The 25,468-nt window shown below is 34.9% G+C and overlaps 1 protein-coding gene across 3 annotated transcripts in view; it reads left to right on the top strand.

The window, feature by feature from the left end:
* LOC108739844 (orexin receptor type 2-like) overlaps nucleotides 1-25,468 on the top strand; it is a 109,371-nt gene that overhangs the window by 46,809 nt on the left and 37,094 nt on the right. For all 3 annotated transcript variants that reach the window (XM_018473929.1, XM_018473919.1, XM_018473938.1), the window contains exons 3-4: nucleotides 10,563-10,862; nucleotides 11,049-11,146. In XM_018473929.1, coding sequence (XP_018329431.1) covers nucleotides 10,563-10,862; nucleotides 11,049-11,146 — 398 coding nt within the window. The remainder of the gene's footprint in view (nucleotides 1-10,562; nucleotides 10,863-11,048; nucleotides 11,147-25,468) is intronic.

Below are 25,468 nucleotides of genomic sequence, written 5' to 3'. Positions count from 1 at the left end.
CGTATTTCATGTTTAAGTTATTTCATAAGTGGAGAATGAAAAATGTGCAATTTCTTAAAAAAATAACGGGCTGTTGTAAAATAGCATAAATATGTCTATTTTGAATCATCAAAACGACGTTTTATTTTTTCAGCTTCTTTGCCATTTTCATCGAAATTGAGAACTGTTATTAGATATGAATTGTGAAAGATGATTAGACGTGTAACATGTTTGTTTATTTGTCTGATCAAGAGCTCTAAAATGCGGAGAGGAATAGTGTGTAGACAGTCAATTTTTGACGAACGATTTTTTTTTTGAAAAAGGATTAAAAATACTGATAATAATTCATAAAAGGTGCTGCAGAAAAAGGAAGCGTCGATTATACTGCCTTTTTTGGTATACTGCTGTACCACATTTTTTAATCAATTCAATCATTCTCAATGCGAGATTATTATCAGTCTCGCATTGATAATGCCCACGTATGAAGTGGGCGAAACACGTGTCCGCTCAAAAAGTTTTTGTGGTAATGAGGGGTAAGTCTTCTTTTTAATTTTTAATTAATTAAAGCTATCTTGCAACTAAATAAATAAACTAAACTAATTGAACGAAGAAATATATACAATGAAATTACTAAATGAAAAAAAATGTACGAAGACTTGATTGGGTTGAAAATGTTTATGAACGACTTGTGCTGACTGATTTCTATTGAAAAAAAAATTTTTTGGGTTTTTTTCCCACCAGCTACTAATGCTAGTGGGCGGGTAGTCCCTACGGACTATGCCGGAAGGTAAGGCGGAAGACCCGTCCTCAGCCTTCTTTCAGGAATCGTGTGAATGGGTGAGTGGCGGTTCGGGTGAGAAAGACGAGACGGATGAAATAAAGACAGAAGAGAATGAAAGATTATCTGTGGAATTTACTGGGCCAGCATTTGCCTAAGTGATCCAAGGAAATCAAAGAAAAATTTGGACCAAAGCAGATGGATCCGGAATCGAACCGGCGTCCTCCCGATTACTAAGCAATGGAATAAACCTCTAGGCCATGCCGCCGGTTCTATTGTCTGAACTAAGTGTTTATATAAATCTGCAAGTAAATAGCTGGAAATTGGATATATTATGTACTGATGAATATATAATATATTTGTAATATAATAGATTTAGAGAAAGAGACGGCTAAAACTACCTAACTACTTCAATTTGGGAAAACCATATGAGGGTTGTGAAATGAGTTGTAAAATGATCGAAATGGTCGAACATGAGAATGAATAACTTAGAGTTAAAAAGGTCAAATTTGCAAAATTAACAAAAAATTTCATAACTTGTGTTATCCTAATGCAGTGGTTTTCAACCTGTGGAGCGCGAGACTGTTGCAAAGAGTGCATGCAGCTGTTTCCAAAATATCATTTTCGAATACAAACCAAAAAAGTCGAATAGGTGTCAAAAAAATGAATCAGCAAAATAGGTATACGTAATCCACAATCCTCGCCGCGAATTTTTCGGGTACAAATGCTAAAACATCCATCCATTTTATGTATATTTTTACATAATATTGTATATTATTTTGTAGCCCATTAAATAAATTATAATATCAGTTGAGTATTTATAAAATCAGATTGTTAAAAAAATTAAGGGGGCGCAACAATTTTTTTTTAAAGGGTGGCGCAGGTACAAAAAGGTTGGAAACCACTGTCCTAATGTCTTTGATAGGTGCATCAGTAACCAAAAAAAAGTCTCCTTCCAAATTACGAATAATACTTTTTACAACGTACTTTAAATGATATCGTCTGTCTCTGATACGGGCTCGAAAGTATCGAGCCGAACGCTAAGAAAAAGAAGAAAATAAATTATTAACTATGTTCAATTTAAAAATTTTTTCGTTAGTTCGAATTATTATTGTTTACCTTTCAATGAATTTGATAAGTTACGTCAGTAACCTTGATGGGAGAGTTAAACATATGCCATATGTCTGGACAAGTGTCGTAAATATACTATCAAATATCTACTGTCAAAAAACTAAAATGCAAAAGGCATTTTTAGTAATTAAGTCTATCTGACTTTGACGAGCTTTATTTTGGTGCCAATTTTATTTAAATTGGCTGTCACAAGAAGCGCTGAATCTAACAAATGTAATAAAGAAATGACATTTCTAGGATTCATTTATTCGTATATTTATGGTACATTTGTGATATGAGACATTTTGGAAAATCGAAATTTTATTGAACATCATTTTATTATAGATTTATTGACGCATTTTCGAACGTAATTGTGGCTGTTGATAATAAAATCGTTACTCGTGTTGATTTCTCTGACAAAATACCAGATGACACAAAAATCAGGTACAGTAAGCTTTCAAAACTCATAAACAACCACCATCTGGGGGTAACTGTTCCTGTATACATAACTTAATTGCCGCGAATACTTTATTCAACCATCACGTTAGAAGGCGCTATACGTGGAAGATGCCAGGTGATTTAGGGAGATTTCAGTTAGATTACATACTTGTTAAGCAAAGATTTTAAAATCAAATGAAGGACTGTAGGAGTTATCCTGGAGCAGATATAGAAAGCGATCACAACTTAGTGGTTATGAAGACTCAACTGAAAATTCTGAAAAAGGGGAAAGATAGGAGACGTCTTGATGTAGAAAAGCTAAAATGTAACGAAACGCGTGATAGGCTAGGTACAAGGACAGACGAAATACTAAAGGAGGCGGAAGAAACAAATGACAGGGACATGGAGACAGAATGGAACTGCATTACAACGTGTCTAAAGTCAGCAACTACAGATATACTAGGACTTAAACAAAACGAAAGTAGGAAACCTTAGATAACAAACGAGATTGTAGGATTAATAGAAGAAAGACGGAAATACAAAAACAGGACAGACGAAGAAGGGCAAAAAAGATATAAGGCTATAAAGTAGGAAATAATTAGGATGTTTAGGGCAGCTAAGGAACAGTAGATTGATATAAGATTAAAATAGTATTGTATGAAAATAAATAAAAGTATAATAAAAATACTTGTATGTAAGGGAAGAAAAAGTAGAGAAAGAGCAAACATAAAGATAGGAGACGAATTGACGAAGTGGCTGATTTAAAGTATCTAGGAATTCAGATGTCAGGACGGAAGGAGTAGTAGGGATATAAAGCAAAGGATAGCGCAGGGTGGAATCGATTTCAATAAAAGGAAATCACTTCTATGCTCGCGAACGAATTATGTTAATTTAGAAATTCGGAAAGAATGTTAAATAAACGGAAGTGTGGAGGGGTAGAGGTAGACCTAGATTAGATTATTGTTCGCAAATAGTTAAGGATGTGGGTTGTTCTAGTTTTCAGGAAATGCGAAGATGAGTTCAGGATAGAAAAGAGTGGAGGTGCGTGTCTAACCTGCGTTAGGACTGACGACCTTATCATGATGATGATGAACTAATAATTCACCCTATAATCGAACTGTTTATTATATTAAATTGTATGCTAAATTATCCTACGCCCTTGTGAAACGTAATGGCGTCATTATGCGGCGGTAGAGTGGCAATTCACGAGTATGTAGAAGTTGGATTTAGGGGAGCGAAGGAGAATTGATCGTGAATTCAGGTGTGGAAATGTAAATTTTATTGACTTTTGACAGAATCAGATAAAGCTTCGACTAAGTTAAGTTAGGTGCATGAACTGAATCTAATGTCTTTATAAATGTGTTAAATGTTGCACGTTGCTTAGAAAAAATATACAGTTGCAATTGCACAGTTTAGTTGCCACGTGTGTATAATTAAGGCGAAGGTAGCGACGTTAAGTATGTAATTTTATTAAATTGGCTTTTTAATTAAGGTGTGACAGGTTAATAAATTGCCCTTTTCGAATGTAAAATTGTCTCAGTTGTATCTTTTAGTTTAAACTAGGGTCGCTGCAGTCGCTAAGTATATTGTTTCGCTGCAGCATACGTTGGAGCGAAACTTTTTTTTAATCCTAATTGCGTTAATTAAATACATTTTGTATTGTATACCCTTGTTCATCAGCGATAGAAATCAAATTATAATAACAAGCGCGAGCCAAATACGTATGTCATAACTAGGGTTGCCACCTTTTCAGGCTTTACATAAAGTATTTCTCGACTAAATGGTTCAAAAAGAAAGTACTCAACATAAAAATAAAGTATTTTATTTTCTGTTTTTTAAAACATATTTTTTGTTACACCTAGCAGCCAGTAACAAATTGCTGTCGCTCATAAATACATTAATAGCCTCTAAACATAGCAAAGAAAGATTTAAGTAAACTAAAAGTCCATTTTTAATTAGTTTTAATGAAGCTTTATTCTTATCGTCCCGCCACTTTGGGTTCATAACAGAGAATACTCTTTCTGTAAATGCTGAAGTGGCAGGAACGGACAGCAAAAGTGACATACTTTCAAAATATTTGGGAAATCAGGTTGTTCCGTAAATATGGCTTGCCATTTTTCTGTGCAATATTATCGATATAAAAATACTCTGAATTTGGAATAATCGCTTACAAAATTACGATGTTTACTTAAGGCCTTAAATAAAGTATTTTTGCGTACTTTATGTGTCTTGTAAAGTATAACGTACGCACAGTCGAAATAGAGTACAGTACTTTATAATAAAGTACGGGTGGCAACCCTAGTCATATCCCTTGTATCTCATTGTAATGGGTTTTCTAATTGAACGTTACATTAATTCTAGTGTCCTACCGAAAGTTCGGTTTCGGCAAAAAAACGAGTTTCGGTTTAGTTTCGGTTTCGGAGGCAAACCTGCCGAAACTACGACCGAAACCGAAACTGCGTTCGGGAGTTCTTCCGCTCTGCTCGGTCATGTTCGGCGCGTTAAATTCCATCCAAGCGAAGTAGATTAGTAGACATTTCGCATCTTCAAAAGAAAAATGAGTCTAGTCTACTATACTTACTCAAATAAACATCTCACCTATTTTAAGTATTTTTAAGGCGCAATTAAAGTATTTCCTTAAATGAGGGGTTGTTATGTTGATTTTGATTTGATTATCAATAAGTGAAAATGTCAAAGACTGCAGAGCTATGTGATTTAAAGATAAAAAAATAAAACTGACTGATTATAATAACGTTTTCTTTATTTTTCTCTCAAAACATGATCCTTATAAAGAAGTTTCGGTTTCGGTTTCGGTTTCGGCCGAAACTGAGAACGTTGCCGAAATTCGGTTTCGGTTTCGGTCGTAAAAACCAGTTTCAGTCGGACACATTGAAACAGAGTATTCAGTAAATGAGCACTGGATTTCACATAGACAAACTTTAATCACTAATAACTTTTTAATTTGATAAAAAATCTGAATTTAGAAATCGGTCAAGAAACCACCAAGTTCAGGTGTCACGAACGATTAATTGTTTAACCATTTTGACAAAACATAGTATTAAAACAGGGACCGGAGTACACAATAAGCAGGGTGGGATCCAAATCGGATAGGGCTTAAAAAGGAAAATCTGAATAGGGCTGTATCAGGAATGTAACGTCTCCAATACTTCTATTGTCCGTGGTTACTGCCACGTTCCGTTTATAGTCCTCTGGTATTTTACCCGTCTCGTATATAAATGTGACTAACTAGGATTCGTAATAAGATTTATAATTTGTATTAATTAATAAAGTCAATGGATTCCGGGGTTGAATGATTATGAAACATTTTCGACACAAAACAAATTACTTAAGTACCTAACTTGGTTTCACAAATATATTTAGAAAATTCTAACAGTTGTAATTCAATTAATTTGCTTTTGTATTTTAATTGATGATTAAAATATTAAATAAAAGTTTTTGTGAAACATTTCCTTGTATTCCTTACGGTTAATTGTTTGATAAAGGAGTATATATTTGACTACACGTTCCTTGAGGATTTAATTTAAGAATGAACGAAAAGGTCAGGCCTTAATTACTGAATTTTCTGGAAAAGAATGGAAAACGCGTAGGTGAACCCCCACCGTTTCATTAATATTAATTTTGAAAACAAAAGAAACACTGCATGCAAAACGTAAAGTGTTGCCTTGTGTTTTTATGGTTTGCTTTAGATATTACACCACGATAAAAAGCAACGAGTTGACCTCAAACAGGTGAAAAAATGAAATAAAACACGCGAAAATCCGCTGCCGTGTTTTTTCCCTTATTCTGTTGAGGTTGATTACACCACTTTGCGGCAGTCATGAATATAATAAAACGAGTATAAAAAAATAAAGTCTGATTACACATGTTGAGTTAAGAAAGCAAATTTCGTGATGAGTAAAAGTTAAAGTTAAAAGAAAACACTTTTTACTGTGGCCACCGCTTTTTACAAGTGATTGAGAACAGACCTAAACATAATGTACGTAAATGACATTTACGGTTACTTTGGAGCGTTGAAAATAAATTTCATCGTAAATAGTCGGATGTAGCCATTGCATATTAGGGATGCTTTCGATTTTCAAATCCGAAACTGCGGAAAATCAGCAAAAATCAATGCAAAATTTGAACGTTCGCCTGTTAAGTACACATGGGTATAGTAAAGTCGAAATAAGAAGGCAAAGTCCCCAATAAATAATGCACACTAAAGGAATATAGTTTTTCTCTTTCTTACAAACGGAAGATATCCTGTCTTTACTCTCTAAACACGCCTCCTCCACAGCTGCGTCGAGACCTGCACCTACGTTTCATAAGAATCAATCGAATAAAATGAAACGATCGACAACATGTTTGTCTTGTCATTTTTACCTACATATAATGGGCAATTTTACAGGGTCGGCTTAATTTAGTTGGTGTATTTGTGCGAATAGTCATCTCTCTACATGTATCGTTTAAGTTATTTTTTCGTTGTAACTATTGTTGTCGTTGTTTTTGTTGGTGTTATTGTTGTTGTTATTGTTGTTTTTATTGCTATTTTTGTTGTTAACTTTCAACGAAATGGTCCGAGAAGTTTTGAATTCTCAGAGTAGAAAACTTGTTTGGAATGTTATTAATTATTTTCAAAGAAAGAAAGAAACAAGTAGAGAAAACATCTCCGTTATAAACATAGCGGCGGAGGTTTTGAACATTAGTTGCAGAACCGTATCCCGGATACGAAAAGAAGGTGGAACTTTTAATTTAAAAACAGATGTATTATTTTGTAAAAAATTATTTTTATGAAATTAAAAATAAACAATAACGCATTCATTTCTCTTCAATGCTGACTATTTTTGAAGTCGATTGACCTCCTCTAATTCGAGATAAACTTAATTAATATTTTTAGATGTGTGGGTATGTATGAATACAGACTCATTCAATCTGTTTTGATGTACAATCGAAATTATATAAATATTATTGCATTGAATTATCTTAGATCTTACAATAACTTTTTCACCATACTGTAGCACGACTACTACCTTAAGCCGATCCTGTAAATTTGCTCATTTAATGTAGGTACAGACAACAAGACAAGCACGTTTTCAACCGTCTCATTCTATTCGATTGATTCTTATGAAACGTAGGTGCAGGCTTCGACGCAGCTGTGGAGGAGGCGTGTCTAGAGAATAAAGATAGGATATATCTTCCGTTTGTAAGAACGAGAAAAACGATATGCCTTTAGAGTGCATTATTTATTGGGGACTATGCCTTCTTATTTCGACTATACTATAGTTAGTTAATTTTTAGGTAAATATTTTCGCATATTTATCATCAGAACATCCAACAATTTATTCTAATTTTTGAATTTGAAAACATTGCGTGCCATTATTGGTGAATATTTCTTAATGAATGGAAAGTGGGAACGAGCCTCCCTTTTTGAGAAAAGTTATTTAGCCTCTTCGTTGAAAAAAATACTTTGAAATGTAAAGTATCTTCAAAATAAAAACAGCAGGGGTGAACTTTTTTATTTGGCTGCCTTATTAGGGTGATATTTCATATTCGAAGCTGTACTTGTTTTAGTCATCTAGCTGTTTTTGTACTTGTTTTACTGTTATCTGAATTTCATTCGTCAGGACGTCAATTTTGTACGAGCAATTTAAAAATTTATAAATTAAAGTCATATAAAAGTTGTAATATTTTGAGAGAGGGGAATTCTGTGAAATTTCCTGATTACACCCAAAAACTTCCCTTAAGTGTCTTTTCTCATGCTTGTCTTGTTCGCTGTGTAATTTATTTCCCAAAGCTGCCGACTTTCGGATACATCTCGGTTCCGTCGCGCCGGTATCGATTGCCTGCGGCATTCGCTCATAACAGTGACTTAGTATGCGCAAGTTCGAGTAGCTATATAATTCTTGAGCCATTGCCATCTACTCAATAAGTGAACTGAGCGTATTTTCTTCGTTAGGATTGAAATTATCTTCAACTTCCCTAATAAATTTTACTTTTCAAGGCATGAAAGTAGCTCGGATTATGTGGCATACTTCTAATTAGAAACATTATCCTCGAAGTTTAAAGTTTCCTGTTTCCTTTTAGTGAATTTTCCTGAACGCGACGATTTCGGTCTAATATTACACAGCGTTTTTAAACCGTAATAAAAGAAGCTTGTTTTTGTGTTTATGTTCTTTTATATTAATAGAAGTTAACAGTTACAAATTTTGTCGGGAAGCAACCCAAGGCAAAATTATTAAATTCACTTCAATCCTTTCACTTGTTGTTTGTTTAGTTTTCGGATTGAAACGAAATTAACGATATTGGGTCGCTACACAAAACTAGTAATAAAATTCTTTTTAGACCTTGGGATGATCGTTTTTTTTTTAGCGTTTGATATATGAATGCGAAAACGAACTCATAAAATTTAGTTTGAATCGCAACATTCTGTAGTTACTTCTGTTTATTAAGTTGAAATAATTCTTAAAATGTTTCTATTATAGTTGAAACGATCAAAATTGGAAATGCTTGCAATAAATTACTTGTGAGAATGGACATATCTTCTTTCTTGTTTTCACCTGGGGCTGTGTCATTTAATGCGTTTTGGACTCGCCCCTGTTAAGTTAGGAAATACTTCATGAGGCAACGTGAAAAGAGATAACTGAATAATAGTAAGCGGTGCAGCTTTCTTAAATTCCTTAGAATGTTGAACTTTCTTTAGAGTCCGATGCTGGCAATATGTTTAAATTCTGTTTGTCTGTATCCCTTTTTGTTACACATTAATCGGTGTAATGCTACTCTTTTTTCTTTATTAGGGTTCGCTGCAATTCCTACCTAATATCTCTTTTCTATGCTTACGATATTCCCTATAACGTCTGTTGTGAGTAGAAGTAGGCGTTCTGTTAGCAACCGCTTTAGCCTACTTATTAAGTTGAATGAAGAAAGTAAAGCTACAGTTCTATTCTGGATTATGCCAAATTTGAACATCCGAACTATACAATGTATAGATGAAAAAAAAATTGGTAGGAATATAATAAAGTATCAAAGAATACAGGTTTTCTAGCTTTAAATATGCTGGCAGCACAGGGCAAAGTAGTATTACGTAGTTAGTATCAGCAATTTGTTGTGCTGAAGTGTACGATGTGTTGCATAGCTATTTACAGACAATTCCTTTAAATTTAATTTTTAACAATGAAAGTGATTAAACAAATTGTTCACAAAAGTGATTTTCCACCACTCGAAACAATGGTGCTAACACTTTCGAGCTCACAGTGACTGATAGAGGGGAAGAATAGTGTAATTTAAAAAAAATTCTACTCGGGAAAACTCGACATAATTTTCACGCGGCTTAAGCTTTATGCAAATTAACGAGCAAAGTATTTCGCCACTTGAGCCAGAGTTTACGTTACTAAATTGCTTTAACTCTTTAAGTGGTTTACAATTAATTAAACCATTTGTAGTTAGAGCAAGAAGGGTGTATTGTTTTAAACGGTGACATTTATTTGGCTTTCTTGCAATGTAGAAAGTATCTTACAAATCTAATGTTAATTGTATTAATGCATAATAGTCGATAAAACCATAGTGAGGTAATTAATATTTTGGTGGCTACCGAAAGAAAACTGATGTTTGCTTATTATTCAACGTTTAGTTAACATTTTTTGGCAATCAGTTTTATCTTAGACTTGTGATTGATTAAGTGAAATTGAAGGAATTTTATTTTATGTAAAATAATAATTGCTAATATTACTGTGAAGCAAAATTGTAAGTTAAAGTGCTTGTAAGGCCTTATTTCTACGGTACTTACCTCTGAGGAAGGAAGGTATTTACTGGGTAGTATCAGGTTCTATCTGAAGAGGATCTAGCAACTGTATCAGGGGCGTACTTAACACAATAAACTGCTATTTGTAGAAACCGATATGCAAACAAATATGCATTTTATCATGTCATATGTACCGCACTACAAATCTAGCCCCATTAAATTGTGATCGTCGACCTAAGAACGGACCTTATGTGGTTGCATTCGTACTTACACGTTTAAGATGAACCAAAAGTGATCTATTTAATTAATGTTTTAAACATTTTTCATAGTCTAAAACTATTTATAAAAAGTTTTAAATGTTTAGAACAAGTTCAAATTAAATTCTGTTATTGGCAATGTGCGGCAGATTCGGCCGAGATTTGACCAGAATGCAATTGGAACACAATTTCGTTAAACATTGCGAGTTGAAGTATTATTTATTGTGCAATTGTTTTTGCAATAAGTGTTTTATTGTTTCAGGTGTGTCTGTGGCATCGAGTGTTTTTACAATAACGGCAATGGCTTTAGATCGATATTTGGCGATCATCCAGCCTTTCGGATTCTACCGCTGGTTCAACAAAAAGACCACCGTCGTGGTAATAATATTGATGTGGTTGGCACCCATGATTTTGTTTGCGCCATTGCTCGTACTCGTTCAAATACACGAGGACAGAATTGGAAGTGTCACCCTGCGATTCTGTTACGAAAACTGGAACGGATTCATTTTTACCAGAAAAGCTTTCGGAATTGTTTGCTACATTGTCATGTTCGCAGTCCCAGGTGAGATAACGATTCCTTTCTTATTTCAACAACACAGACACTTGCCTGAGATTTGTATTTCTACCAATGATACAAATCTGAAGCTGCTTGCAGTACTTATAACCACTTCGAGCTTTCTTTATGCATCTATGTGTATCCGCTTTAGATCAAAGCGTTTGGTAGCTTTGAAATTGTGTTTTATTCCAGGTTTTATTATGCTATGTGCATATTCGTTAATGGGAAGGACGCTGTGCTCAGTTAGACCGCCTTTTGACGTAACGGAAGGAAATGCTACCGCTCAACAGGTAAGAAAAATAATGACTTTTCACTGCCATTATTATAAGGTGTGTATAATAACCGATGCGTTGCTCATTATCTTTTGACGATATCGAAAATACAAGGGTGTTGAAGATTATAAAATGTATTCATATTTGCTATTTTACAATTCAAAGTCAGTTGTCGTTGTATAGCCACCTCTTTTGAGGTTAGAAATGGTTAGGTGGTGCAATTAAGGGATGATTAAGACGCGTCTTTTTGATATTTTCTATTGCTACTGTTTCAAGATAGCATACCGACGGCAATACATCCTCAAATTTCAATAACCGGAAGGGCGAATTAATAACTTCACTAATGCTTCACATTGTCGTTCCTTCTTCTTTATTCAGCGGTCACCTCTAATAGTACAAGATTGATGACAAGGCTGTGGCTAGTCTTAGGCGATAGCCGATTTTAGTTATGATGTCGATAAATCGATAGTTATTCGTCGATATTATACACTTGTGCCAACGTTTTTACCAATCCTCGAAGCACTTCAAAAAATCATTTCCTGTGATCTTGTTCAGTTCCTCCTTCGATGCCGTCTTTATCTCCTAATTCGTAGCGTAACGTCGTCCTTCCATGGGCCTCTTCAGTTTCGGGAACAAGAATAAGCCACAGGGGACCAGATCTGGGGAATACGGTGGCTGCGGCATTATTAATGTGTTGTTTTTGACCAAAAATTCGCGCACAACAAGAAGGTTATCATGGTGCAAAAGCCAATTTTTGTTTTTCCTCTAATCAGGGCGTTTCTGGCGGATTGCTTTGCGAAAATTGCGCATAACTTTCCGGTAATATTTTTTATTGACCTTTCTACGCTGCGGCAAGAACTCATGATGTACCACGCCCCTGCATTCGAAGAAAAATGTTAGGAAAATCTTCACATTCGACCTAACTGGGTGCGTTTTTTTTCGGTTTTGGCTTGTGCGGCAGCATCCATTGGGATGATTGAGCTTTGGTTTTCACGTCATAACCATAAACGCATGATTCGTCACCAGTTATGACTCTCTCGAGCAAATTTGGATCGTCGCGGACGAAATGGAGCAATTTTGGTACAAATCATTGGTAAAAATCGAATAACAGAAGTCAAGTTATTGACGTGCTCGGGCGTTCGGCACGCTCTTCGTCGTTCACATCTTCTCAGCCCTCTGAGATCATTTTGTACCACCGATAAACGTTGCTTCAATCCAAGGTAGCTTCATCATATGCCACAGTCAACATTCGGAATACGTCCGCACACAAAATTTGATACAGATTCTTTGATCCGTTTTTTGGAACAGACAAAAATCGAAGACGAGTCAACACTTGTTTTTTGCTCAAAAATTGAATATACGTAACCCGCGGTAATTAAAAATTCGCGATACTTTTTGGACAAACCGCGTAGATAGATTTGGTCAACTGAAGTCGATCGGAAGTTTGAATCTGTATGCCCCTTTAGGCGATGTTATGGGAAATCCCTAAAAATAGACGTTATTCATCAGGGAAGCTTAGGCGTATTTTTGTATGGGCATTTCGCAATTTTTAAGGTTTGATTGAAGATTTTTATGAATGCATCCGTTATATATCGATGCATTGGTATATTCGATAATTATTACCGGTAGTTATCAATATGTCGCTATTCATTGAAAACAATTGATATAGTGATAACTATGGATAATTATCGAATATATCGTTATATCGATGATTAGGTATTTTTCATCCATAACCATCGTCGTATTGATAACTATTGATAACAAATTATCGAAAATATCGGTATATAGATGACTATCGGTATATAGCAGTTGTTATCAGTCGTTATTATTGTAATCCATATTTTTGCCGAGAACTAACAATTGCATTCACGGCCAGTGATGAGGTCTCTTCTTTGGTGAAAAATGTTTATCCAACGTTTCGCGAACTCCTCTGCAGGTACCCTCCTCAGGGTCGAAAATGTATCGATATGTAGCAGTTGTTTTCAGTCGTTATTATTGTAATCGACAATTGTTTATAAGTATCGGTGAATCGATATTTTTAACGAGAACTAACAGTGGCATTCACGGCCAGTGATGAGGTCCCTCCTTTGGTGAAAAATGTTTATCTAACGTTTCGCAAACACCTCTGCAGGGAACGTAGTAAGTTCATAGAATCTTTTGGTGCGGTTGTTCTAAAACTGAGCTCAGAATCAGGGAAACGTTGAATAAACGGTTCCATCCAAGGACTTACTGGATCGCTGCCATCAAATCCAGAACTGAAGTAAACGGCACGAACACCAGGGTGATCAAACTTGCGATATTCGTCGCCGTGACCGAAAAATTTGTCGTTGGGTCATGTCACCGAGCTGCGCCTCATCTTGCGGCAAACCTAATCGTTAGGAATTTACGTACTTTAAATGTAATTCTAGAGGACGTGAAGGACAACGGTTTGGGTAGCTTTTGGTAATTAAGTGGTAAATTATGTATTAAACCGTTTTTGTACTTTGATGCTTTTGTTTAGTTTAAAATTGGCTACATTTATCATTCATGGCTCCCTAAATTTCGAGGCTATCCATAATTGAGTTTCCCGTGATGTGGATAATGTATCTAGACCATAATCTGATTTTGTCACTTAAATTAAGCAAAGGATAGAAGATGCCTCACGCGGATTAAGCTTTAACCTCGAGTGTTTCGCGGTTGTAGATAATGCAATATTAATTGAAGTGAAACCCTCCAGCTTTCCTTTGCTCTTATCTCAATATACCGTAGAATATATAGTTTGAATTGTATCTTTAGTTCACAAACGTGTGCTCGCCTATCGTTTCGAGATAAGATTCGAAGCTGCCGTGGCCTGGCTTCTTAGAAATACCTAACATTAAATTTATGGACAAAATTTCGAAATGTAAATGTATTTCTACTTCCTATCGATTTCTATTAATACATATAAAATAAATGAGCGAGTTTCATTTTCGAAATCTTTTGATAATTAATTAATAAGTCGCTTACACTCACATACCAAAAAAAAAAAATTTAAAAGAAAAAGGTGTTGCCTATTTTTAGTATTGAAAATACTACTTAGGATCTATTTCATGAAATATAAAATAGTCGAGCGAGGATTTTATGGTCTATTAGGGCCGATGCTTTCTGTATTGTCAGGAGTACAGAAAACTAGAGAAAAACTTGTTCCCAAGGGATAGAAAAATTAGTTTTATGTGGTCGTCGATGATCTTTGATACGTATTGAGGACATTAACGCGAGCGAAGGCCGCGGCTATAACCTAGTAAATATATGAAGGATAAATATTTGATAATTGAATAACGTCGATGCATTTTATCCAACGCTACGGTCTGGGTTTATTTAGGTTTTTGTTGCGAATTCTATCATTTGTAGTATCTGGTTTCTTATAAGTATTTCCAAACGTAACTATTCAGTAAATATCGGGTTGTTCGGTAAGTCATTTCGTTTTTTTTTGTGGAAATGAAAGACAGTTTTCGTATAATAAACAAATACTTTATTAAATTATATATTGACCGTTCTGGTCCAACACCTTTTGCCATCTTTCTGGTAGTAGCATAATTCCACGCTCATAAAATTTTTGGTCTTTGCTGGCAAAAAACTGATCGAGGAGGTTTTTGACCTCCTCATTTGAGGTGAAGGTTTTACCGTCTAAAAAATTTTGGAGTGACCGGAACAAATAATAATCCGATGGTGCCAGGTCTGGAGAATATGGTGGGTGTAGCATTGTATCCCATTCAAGCTGTAAAAGCTTTTGGCGAGTGACCAAACTTGTGTGAGGTCTCGCGTTGTCTTGGTGAAACACTACACCTTTCCTGTTGATTAGTTCTGACCTTTTCTGTTGAAGTGCATCATTCAGTTTGTCCAGCTGATGACAGTAGACTTCCGAATTAATCGTTGTGTTATCCGGTAAAAGCTCAAAAAAAACGATTCCTTTAAAATCCCACCAAACAGACAGCATCACCTTTTTTTGGTGAATATCGGCTTTGGAAATGGTTTGAGCCGGTTCATCTTTTTTGCTCCATGACCTCTTGCGTTTGACGTTGTTGTATACAACCCATTTTTCGTCCCCAGTGATGATGCGCTTCAAAAACGGATCATTTTCGTGACGTTTGAGAAGCGAATCGCAGACGTCAATGCGGCGACACAGATTTCTCTCTGTGAGAACATGGGGAACCCATACATCGAGCTTCGAGGATAATCCCAGGCCTTTCAAGTGGTCATAAACTGTTGAATTTGATAAATTTAACCTCAATCCGATCTCACGTGTTGTTATTCGCCGGTTCACATCAACTAATGCCTTTATCGCGTCTTTATCAGCTTCAACCGGCCTTCCCGAACGTGGTGCATCTTCGACATCAAAATTGCCGGATCGAAATTTAGCGAACCAGTTCTGGCACTGGCGTACTGTCAACACACCTTCTCCATACACATCAGTCAATTTCTTTCTGGCTTGAACAGCATTTTTACCCTTTCTGTAGTAAAACAGTAAGATATGTCGAAAATGCTGCTTATCGCTCTCCATATTTAAAAGGGCACCAACCAAAAACTACTGCGTAGAATTAATTGGAATTTTTCACACACAAGCCTTGCTATATGAGCTCTCAAAGCATATAAAAATTATACGGCTTAAATGTGAAGTTGGGTGCAAAAGAATACAATTAAATCCTCGGTCGGGAAAAAACGAAATGACTTTCCGAACAACCCTATATATATATATAGGTATGTTAATTATATTAATTAGGTTTTTATTAATTAATTAGTGGTTTTTATATCAGAATGTCAAAAAGTATTCTGAACCCTCATCTTTTTTGTGTGCAATATGGGTAATGGAGCGGCATTCTTTTACGGTGCCCAGGGCTGCATTAAGGGAAAATCCGGCCCTGAATATCGGATATCGCACCTAGAGACGTGCTGTAGAATTTAACAATTTATATAAGACTTCTTAGATATCTCTTTGCTTTATATTACACAATTGCTACTGTTCTCCAATATTTTGAGCGTAATAATTGTTATTGTAGTTAATTAGTTTTGTAATTATTATTGGTATGACTGTGGAAATTATAATCTACTGTTTTTGTTTCTGTATGTAAATTATTACTTCTAACTTGGGATGTTTTCTCAAGCTAATTTTCATTGAATATGTTTAACCTAATTCCGTACATTCGGTATTTTAAGGACTGAAATTCGATTATAGACCGTATATACAGTCATTTTCCTCAGTCTCTTCCTGTTGATCAAAAGGATTGACAATGTTCTCTATATATGCGTCTACTGTTTGTCGAAATTGTAATGCTAAGGCGAAGAAGATCGTTTTAGAGTGAGCTAGGAGGGAGGGGGGTGAGGAGACGGTGTTAAGTAGATGTCTGTCTATCTTTTCTCATTGCCAGTTAATTACCGCGGATTATGATGCTTTTACAACAAATACTCGAGTAAACGAGGCGACTGTTTATCTTTCGCGGAAAATAATCCAAGCAGGTACGTGGTAGAACGTAGTTTGCGAATCGAGGAGTGAATAGTATGTATAATAGCTCTCCTGGCGGCTTTTAGATACATCGTAGGTGCCACCGGTATCGATCGCCTGCGGCATTCGTGTTCATGATAGCAGTATGCTCGTTTATTTTTTAACAATACCCGACAGTCTACCTATTTTTTTATAGTCCATATTAACGATTTATACTTAGCGTTTAGTCAGGGTGAATTGAGGGTGAAAGCCTGACGTACATCCTGAAGGACGCCGACGCTTGCAAATGTCATCGTTTCTTACCGGATCAATTTGTATGGATCGTTAGTATTTTATAGCGTGAACTGCCACCCGCAGAATTAGAAATTTAAATTTTACTTGTCTATTCTCGAAGTTAACCGACAGTTGAGTCGTCATGAACTTGCATAAAACTTTACAAGTCAAAGTTTAATTCACGAAAAGCGGAAATATTTAGATCTGCATAAAGAACTAAGAGCAATTAGAAGAAGTGAACGTCTTTAGTTCAAGACGACTTTTATATGTAAACCAGCTAAATTACGTCTCCTCTTCAAGGTCAAATGCCGGACCAAATACATCGATGGCGTCACGACAAAAAGGCGTAAGCGCCAAAAAATGAAAGACAAGATTTTTATGTCAATTTAAGTAAAGTAACTCAGCTAATCATCTAATATAACGGCTGCAAGCGACAAAAATTTCCTTCGTCAATAAATTGAGCTAAAATTTTTGTAAGCGACAATTTCATTTTAAGAAAAATCGAGGTTAAACAGCATTAAGCGCCACGCTTTCATACAGAGAGGTTAGCCTTACGCTCATTGTCGAGACGTCGAAAAATTTTAAAAAAGTAAGTTTCATTACAATTTTTCTTTATTAATTATTGTTATATTAAGCTGTCGATATTAGTTTTGACTTTAAAATAGATACTAAGAAAAACGCTTACATTTGTTTTTGTCGCTTACGCCTTTTCAGTTTTACATTTTAGGGTGGCGTAAGTACCATTTTGCTATGACACTTCATGCAATTTTTAATTTTAATTTTTGTTAACGACTCTGTAGTAAACTTGAATATTAATACGCAATTTCATTGTTGGTAATGTTTACCATCAAAAAACGCGTTTACACTTCTAGAAAGATTAACTAATTTCTGTAAAACACTATTCCAATATTAGTTTTAATTAGTCGCTTACGCCTTTTCTTTTTCATTGCTTTTTAAGCTGAATATTAGGCAATGAAAAAGAAATAATATATTTTTACGTTAATTTATTAAGGGTACATATTTTTTGTTGTATTATTCTTTGGACTTTATTTGTTACACTTAGTTTTTTAACAATTTCATTTCCTTTAGTTTTGTAACTTACAACTTTTACTTTCATGTTAATTTAGTCAAGTTATGACAATTTAAGAAATTTTTAATTTTATTAAAGAGAAGTGTGTTCAAATAAAATATGTTTGCATTATTATTATTCTATTCATATTACTTAGTAAAAAAGTCGCTTATTCTTTTTATAATTCTGCATGAGTGTTTTAAATTAAAAAAATTAATATGTTATAACTATTAGCTCTCGATAGTAGTCTAAGAAAAGTGAAAGGCTTATGGAGGGCCTAACCGCCATTACAAAACCAAAGGCATCCTATTTAAGAGGCTTATATCTCCAAGAAAAGGGCGCAAACGTCAAACAGACATACTTAAAGGGCGTAAGCGACATATTTTAAAATAGAAATGGATTTTACGTAAAATTTGTCTTTTAATGAACAAACCGGTATTTTTTATCGTAGATCACTTCAGAATTTCAAAGAAAGCAGTTAAAAAGATTCTATTAAAACAAATTAACAGTTTTCACCTTCTCCTGATACAGTTGGAGGATGTCGCTTATGCCTTTTTGTCGTGACGCCATCGACATATTTACGGAAAATAAACTTGTATAAAATGAATTGTCGTTGTATACTAATTTACTTGTCATCTTGTTTACTCATCACTTGGATATTATTTAAGGGTTTAGCCCTTTTATCGAATTATAATTAACGTTACCATTTCCCTCGTGGGATTACCGATATTTATTTACGGCGAACGCTTTTATAAATATTAATAAATTTGCTGTTGGTGGTTGGTAGCCTGATACCGTACATTAGCTTTTTTATCTACAAAAACCATGCACAAAGAGCTCCTTTTGTTACTCTAGTGGTTTTTTTTGTATTCTTAAAGTAATCGGATACAAGTAAGTCAAATGATTTAGACGTAAACAGGTGTTGAATGGTTTAAACGAGAATGTAGTAGTGATGAACAAAGTGAGATCAACATTAAGACCAAGGCTGTGTATTTATTGACACAGTAGTTTTCTTAAATGGTGAAATTTTCTGTCATACATCATGCGAGCTTGATATGACTTTTAAAGAAAATAGTGTCGATAGTTTTATGAAAACTCGAGTACTTGCACTTCCTCCAACGAATAAATTGATCCTTCCTTCACGCATAAATTGACCTTTTAGGGAATAGAATACTACAAGGGACTCGAAAGTAGCAAAAAATATCGAAAAACAATTAGTTTGTCTCTGTATTCCAGCATGTGTTATATAGACATAGGAACAAAGAACACTTACTCGAGGACATTCTTGTAGATCCCTTTTTCCAAATAGCGATAAAGTGTCTTTTTTCATATTTAGTGTTAAAATATAGTAAAGCAAACTCAAAATTTCAAATACTAAAAGTGTTCATCATCATCATCATAAGGTCGTCAGTCCTAAGACTGGTTGGACACGTACCTCCACTCTTTCCTATTCTGAGCTAAACTTCGCATTTCCCTAAAACTAGAGCAATCCACATCCTTAATTATTTGCGAACAGTAATCGAATCTACGTCTTCCTCTAGCCCTTCTAACTCCTGTTTCTGCCTCTAATATGTATCTGACTAGACCTTCATGCCTGAAAAAGTGCCCTACCAAACTATCTCGCCTATTTCTTATTGACTTCCATAGAGTCCTCTGTTCTCCTATTCTTTCTAATACCTCTTCATTTCTAACCTTTTCTATCCGCCTTATCCTCATCATTCGCCTACAATACCACATTTCGAACGCTTCTAACCTTTTTTTTCCGCCGCGCCCACTGTCCATATTTTGCACCCGTACAACGCTGCGCTACAAACATACACCTTTAACAATATTTTTCGAATTTCTGAATTAACCGTTCGCAAGCATAAAAGTGACTTCTCTTTATTACAGGCGACACGACCTTGGGCTATTCTCTGCTTTATATCCCTACTACTCCTTCCGTCCTGACTTATCTAACTTCTTAGATATCTAAAATCAGCCACTTCTTCTAATTTTTCGTCTCCTATCTTTATATTCGCTCTTTCCCTACTTTTTCTTACCTTGCATACCAGTATTTTAGTTTTACTTTTATTTGTTTTCATACAGTACTGTTTTGTTAATACCACCTCCTTGCTAGATGCTTATATTACTATATCATCTGCAAATCTAAACATACTAATCTTTTGCCCCTGTATATCTATCCCTACAATTGTAAGTAAAGTAAGTAAACAGTTTACTTCAGTCCCTGAAGAAGGTAACTTTGTTACCGAAAAGTGCTTCGGACAACTACAGTGTCGTGTTTTGGCGTTGGGGTTTTGAGCTATTCTGTTTGTTCTACAACAACCGCCAAAGTTTTTCCAATCTTCATATTTCCTACAATTGTACTGTCTTTAATGATGTTGATCGCATCTTCGATGTATAGATTAAGAAATAGCGGTGACAGTGTGCATCCCTGTCTTTTGTTTTTTTCCAAGAAAAAGAATATATTAAAGTTGTTTAAATAAAAATAAGTTTTTGTTTAGTCTTGGGTATTTGATCTTGGTCTTGGATATTCGGTCTTGTTTTTAGTCTTGGTCTTGTTCTTGCTAGTATAGACACTGAAACCAATTTTACTTGTAGCTTATTTTATTTTGATTGTATGAAATGGTTGGTGTCTACTTAAGACGTATTTCTGACTTGGATATTGCGTTTGACTTTTTCTGGTTATTAGTCGAGAATTTTTGCAAAGAATTAATTAATCATAACCTTTATATAGTTAAATCATATATCACATCGATTGGGAGAACGGCTCCGTTGTTGTTGTTGTTGTAGTACCGAACTGCGCCAAGTCAAGCCATTGTTTGTTTTTCAGAAGTGGCAACAATACACCGCAAACACCATCTTCGCTCATGTTTTCTCGGGAATATTATGATGAACTGTTAGGTACGTACCTACAGTAATTACCCCGAAGATTTTACGTACAAACAAAAAGACGTTTGCACCGTCTGTGAATTTTAATTGAGAAAAAGGTTGAGAATTAATCAGACGCGACTATAATTTGTAATTAATTCAGCACGCTGTTGCTGTTGTTTTCTTTGTTTGTAGTAGAAGAAAGAAAATGCTTTTCATCCCTGAAACAACGAATTATCCGTTACTTCGGGTTACTTTAAATTCTGTTAAACTATCTAATACGTAAATCGTAACAGTGAAGAAGTTAGTTAATTAGTATAACGAGAGGTAGCGTTTGAATCTGAAGAAACGGATACATCCGAAGCAAAATTTTGAACTTCTAATAAAATATTAACTTGTCTGGATGCTCGTAGATGAAGTCGGTAAAAGCTCTTTATCGTAATAATTAACTAATACAAAGTTTCGAAGTTAATAAGTTCTTGTAAACTTGGGATACACAGATCTCTATAATGAAGTCAAAATAATAGAAATTTTGCGCTTTTTAAATTAAGTACTTAATTGCAGCTGCAGTAATTAATTGCAAAAAGTAGTCAAAGTACAAGATAGGTATCCATATAATCTAATTTAGTTCAACAACTAAGAGATTACTTAATTTTTAATTTAAAACTGCAAAGAATGTAATTGTACTGATATTACAAAGGAAAGATATTTTTAATGTCAGACAGTTCCGAAGCTTAAATTACTTGATTAAAACATCAAAGGCGTTCATCTCTGAAATAAAAAATGAATAGAGAAAAAAGCAACTGTAGAGTTATAACGATAGAGTGTACTTGCACAATTATATAGATATGTTACCTGTAAGTATATAATATGTTAACGGAAATGTGTGTAATCCGTTATTATATACAATTCCTAGTAAGTGTATATCTATAATTCTGAAAATTGCCCAGAAATGTGTGAAATAAATTATATTAGACACATTTCCTAGGAAATCTATACGTTTCCTGAACAGCAATCGGAAATGTATTATATTTCAAGTGTCAATCGGTACGCGGAGTTAGCGGGACGAGGGGAGGGAATTGCGTCATCCTATCAGGCGATCCCACTAGAACCCTGTAAACACAGATAACTCTGATTCTCAGTTTATTAATTTTATTCACAGAAAACATTAGTTTTGAAACAATATTTTATACATTTCCTAAATAGCCTCGGAATTGTATACATTTCCTAGGAATTGTATACAATTTCCTAGGAATTGTGTATAATTTCCTAGGAATACAAGATTTCATACATTACCTTCTTACTTTCCAGAAGGTTTAAGATATTTGAAGGAACTCTCAGATTCCCTATCTAACCCGGTGATTTTACTAAAAACATTTCCCTGTCTTATTCACCCACTTATTCTGAAAGCGTCCTCAGTTAGACTGCAGTTATCACTTCATTTTCCATTAATTGTTATGGTTGACTTTGAAATTTAAAATTTAAAGTAAACGTAAATCTGCTATCGGATTCCTTAACACCACGTGCAGTCAAATTTTTCATCTTCACATTTTTTTAATTTACCCAACTGAATGAACCTTTTGCAAGGATGCATCCACTTTAAGGATAGAAATTCGATCGGATATTTTGAGATTAATAAATATAAGATGTTTATTTCTATCTGAAGTGGGTGAAATTACGTTACTGTTTAACATATAAATGGAAAACAGATAGATACAGAGAGAAGAAATAAATGGTCTGTAGTAATTTGCAAAGGGATGTGAAGCGGTAAAAACGTAATTAATTCGTACGGCAATTGAGAAACGTAAAATCCAATGTGAATTTCTGAAAAAGCTGAGCTACAAGGACAGGAGGTTCAGAAAGAGACAAAACTGCAGAATAAATCGTAAAAAAATGCGTAAGACTGGAATTCAAAAAAAAAGTGTGAAGGTTCCTTAGCATAAAGGTGTACAGGTCTGACGAAGGAAGCTGGCGAGCAGTTGCGCAGGTATTTCCCCATTTATGACCTATTTAGGTAAGTCACTTGGAACCGATACACAAATAAGCTTTCAGTAGCGGTAAATTATAGTATTAATACAGATAGGACAGTAGCGTACTAGAAAATAATGTAAAAACATGACTTATCAAAAAGAAAAAATAAACCTATTGCCTGTGTTTTATAGTTAGTTTTCACATTCACTGTCATCATGGGAATCTCTATCACTGTCACCAACATCAACAATTAGTTCTTCTGTTTGTCTGTCTATTACTTGCTCAATGATCCCTATTTTTAAATATTTAATCTACGCCCCTGATAGGAATACTGAAGAATGAGGGCTGCAATCTTTATACCTAAAACTGCCTACTTTTGCCACCGCGCATTGAAAAACGACCAACATAAGAGAAATTGGTAATTTTTAGCTAAAAATTTTGATTAAACAGCAACATTCTGGTGGATATGGAATTATCAAAGTTCGAAATCGACGGTGCGTTATTATTAAAATTCCTATCAGCCCGATTAATTTTTATTAAATACGCTTCGCGTCATTAAGCTTATCAATAAAGCAGTTTTTGGTTAGAGGGCGTAAAACCCCTCTTTATTTGCGACAAAGGACATCTGAAGTGAACTTAACATTTTCGTGTAATCGACACTGATGAAAATTTTTCGGTCGTCGATTTTACTTTTTATGGGGTTCGATCAACCGATAGAGGCAAGATATAGCGTAAGCGAAAATTGATTACCCCGGTGCTCTTCGTTGAAGGGCGGTCATGCCGAAAAGCTGGCGTTTAAAATTATGTATATTTATCGCTCTTGTTGGAAACACATTTGTACATATTAGGGTGGCGCAAAAAAGTGTATTTTTTTTTATCGATCTCTTATGGAGATTTATTAGGTGCCTAGTTTATGATGATTTAAAGATGCACTCAAAAAGTTACCACAATTGAGCATTTTTCAATTTTTTAAAGAATATAAAGGAATAAATTACTGTTCTTAGAAGCTGTTTCTTATTTTCATTAATAATTTTGTAAATCCCGCTCGACATCATCAAAAAGGCTCTGTGGTTTTATATATTACTTTGTTTTCTGTTTTGTGTACAGAAGTAACTTTAGGGATAGACATATAGGGATAATCGATTACTATGATTTGCAGACAATATGGAAGCGGTATTGACAAAACAGTACAGTATGAAAATTAATAAAAGTAAACATAAAAATATTGGTATGCAAGGGAAGAAAAAGTCTGGAAAAAAGTATACTTATATAAAGATAGGGGACGAAACATTAGAGTTCTTGATTCTGGGTATCTAGGAAGTCAGATAATTCATTTAAGATGGAAGGAGAAGCGGAGATATACAACAAAGGATAACGTAGGATCGAAGAAAACACTTCTACGCTCGCGAACGGTAAATTTAAAAATTCGAAAGAGATTGTTAAACCTGTACGTGTGGATCGTGGCGTTGTACGGGTGCGAAACATATACGGTAGCAGTAGCGAAAAGAATAGGTTGGAAGCGTTCGAAACGTGGTGTTGCAGACGAATGATGAGAATACCGTGGATAGAGAAGGTTAGAAAAAGGGAGATATTAGAAAGAATAGGTCACTATGAAGGTCAATAAAAAATAAGCGAGATAGATTAGTAATACACCTTCTCAGGCATGAAAGACTAGTTGGTGAGATATTAGAAGCAGAAACATGACTTAAGACGAGTAGAGATAAGCCTAGATTAGATTACTGTTCTCAAATAGTTAAAGATATGTGATGTTCTAGTTTTAGGGAAATGCGAAGATTAACTGAGGATATATATGAATGATTGGGGGCAGCCTTAAGACTGACGATGCTATGTTAATAATGGTGATGATTTATTACATTCTGTATAAATGTTTGTCCACCGTGTCGCCGTTAATTCAGATAAGAAAGAACTTCCCACCGGGTCATCCATTTTGATATTAAATGTTGAACAATAAAAGGTGATAAGTACCTAATAACCAACGGTAAAGTTTTAATATGTACGAAAAATCTAAGTATTTCGACTATGTGTGTGTTATTAGTATTGCGTTTGCAATAACGATAAAAACTAAATAAGACTATAAAGTACCCACTTTATCACATAATCTTCCTTTTAATAATCGTAAACCAGTATATGTCATCATAATTTCGCGGCTGGCGGCTGAGGCTGCAAGTAAGATGGTTATTCATAAAAAATGTGTGATCTGGCCGAAAGACGACAGTAAAAGTTAATCCATTGCGAAAGGTATTCTAAAGATGTATATTCATTGTGTTTGTTACATCATACTGCGAAAATAGAGGTATTGGCATATCAATGAAATTCAATATTAATCATCATCATCATAAGGTCGCCAGTACTAAGACTGGTTGGACACGTACCTCCACTCTTTCCTATCCTGAGCTAATCTTCGCATTTCCCTAAAACTAGAACTACCCACACCCTTAACTGTTTGCGAACAGTAATCTAACCTAGGTCTACCTCTACCCCTCCTAACTCCTGTTTCTGCTTTTAATATGTCTCTGACTAGACCTTCATGCCTTAGAAAGTGTCCTACCAACCTATCTCGCCTATTTTTTATTGACTTCCATAGAGTCCTCTGTTCTCCTATTCTTTCCAATACCTCTTCATTTCTAACCTTTTCTACCCACGATATCCTCATCATCCGCCTATAACACCACATTTCGAA

This window comes from Agrilus planipennis, unplaced genomic scaffold, assembly GCF_000699045.2.
Source record: "Agrilus planipennis isolate EAB-ADULT unplaced genomic scaffold, Apla_2.0 scaffold25, whole genome shotgun sequence".
In the NCBI taxonomy this organism is placed as follows: Eukaryota; Metazoa; Arthropoda; class Insecta; order Coleoptera; family Buprestidae; genus Agrilus; species Agrilus planipennis.
The sequence above is the reverse complement of the archived record's forward strand: the minus strand, read 5'-3'. Positions and strand labels throughout refer to the sequence as shown.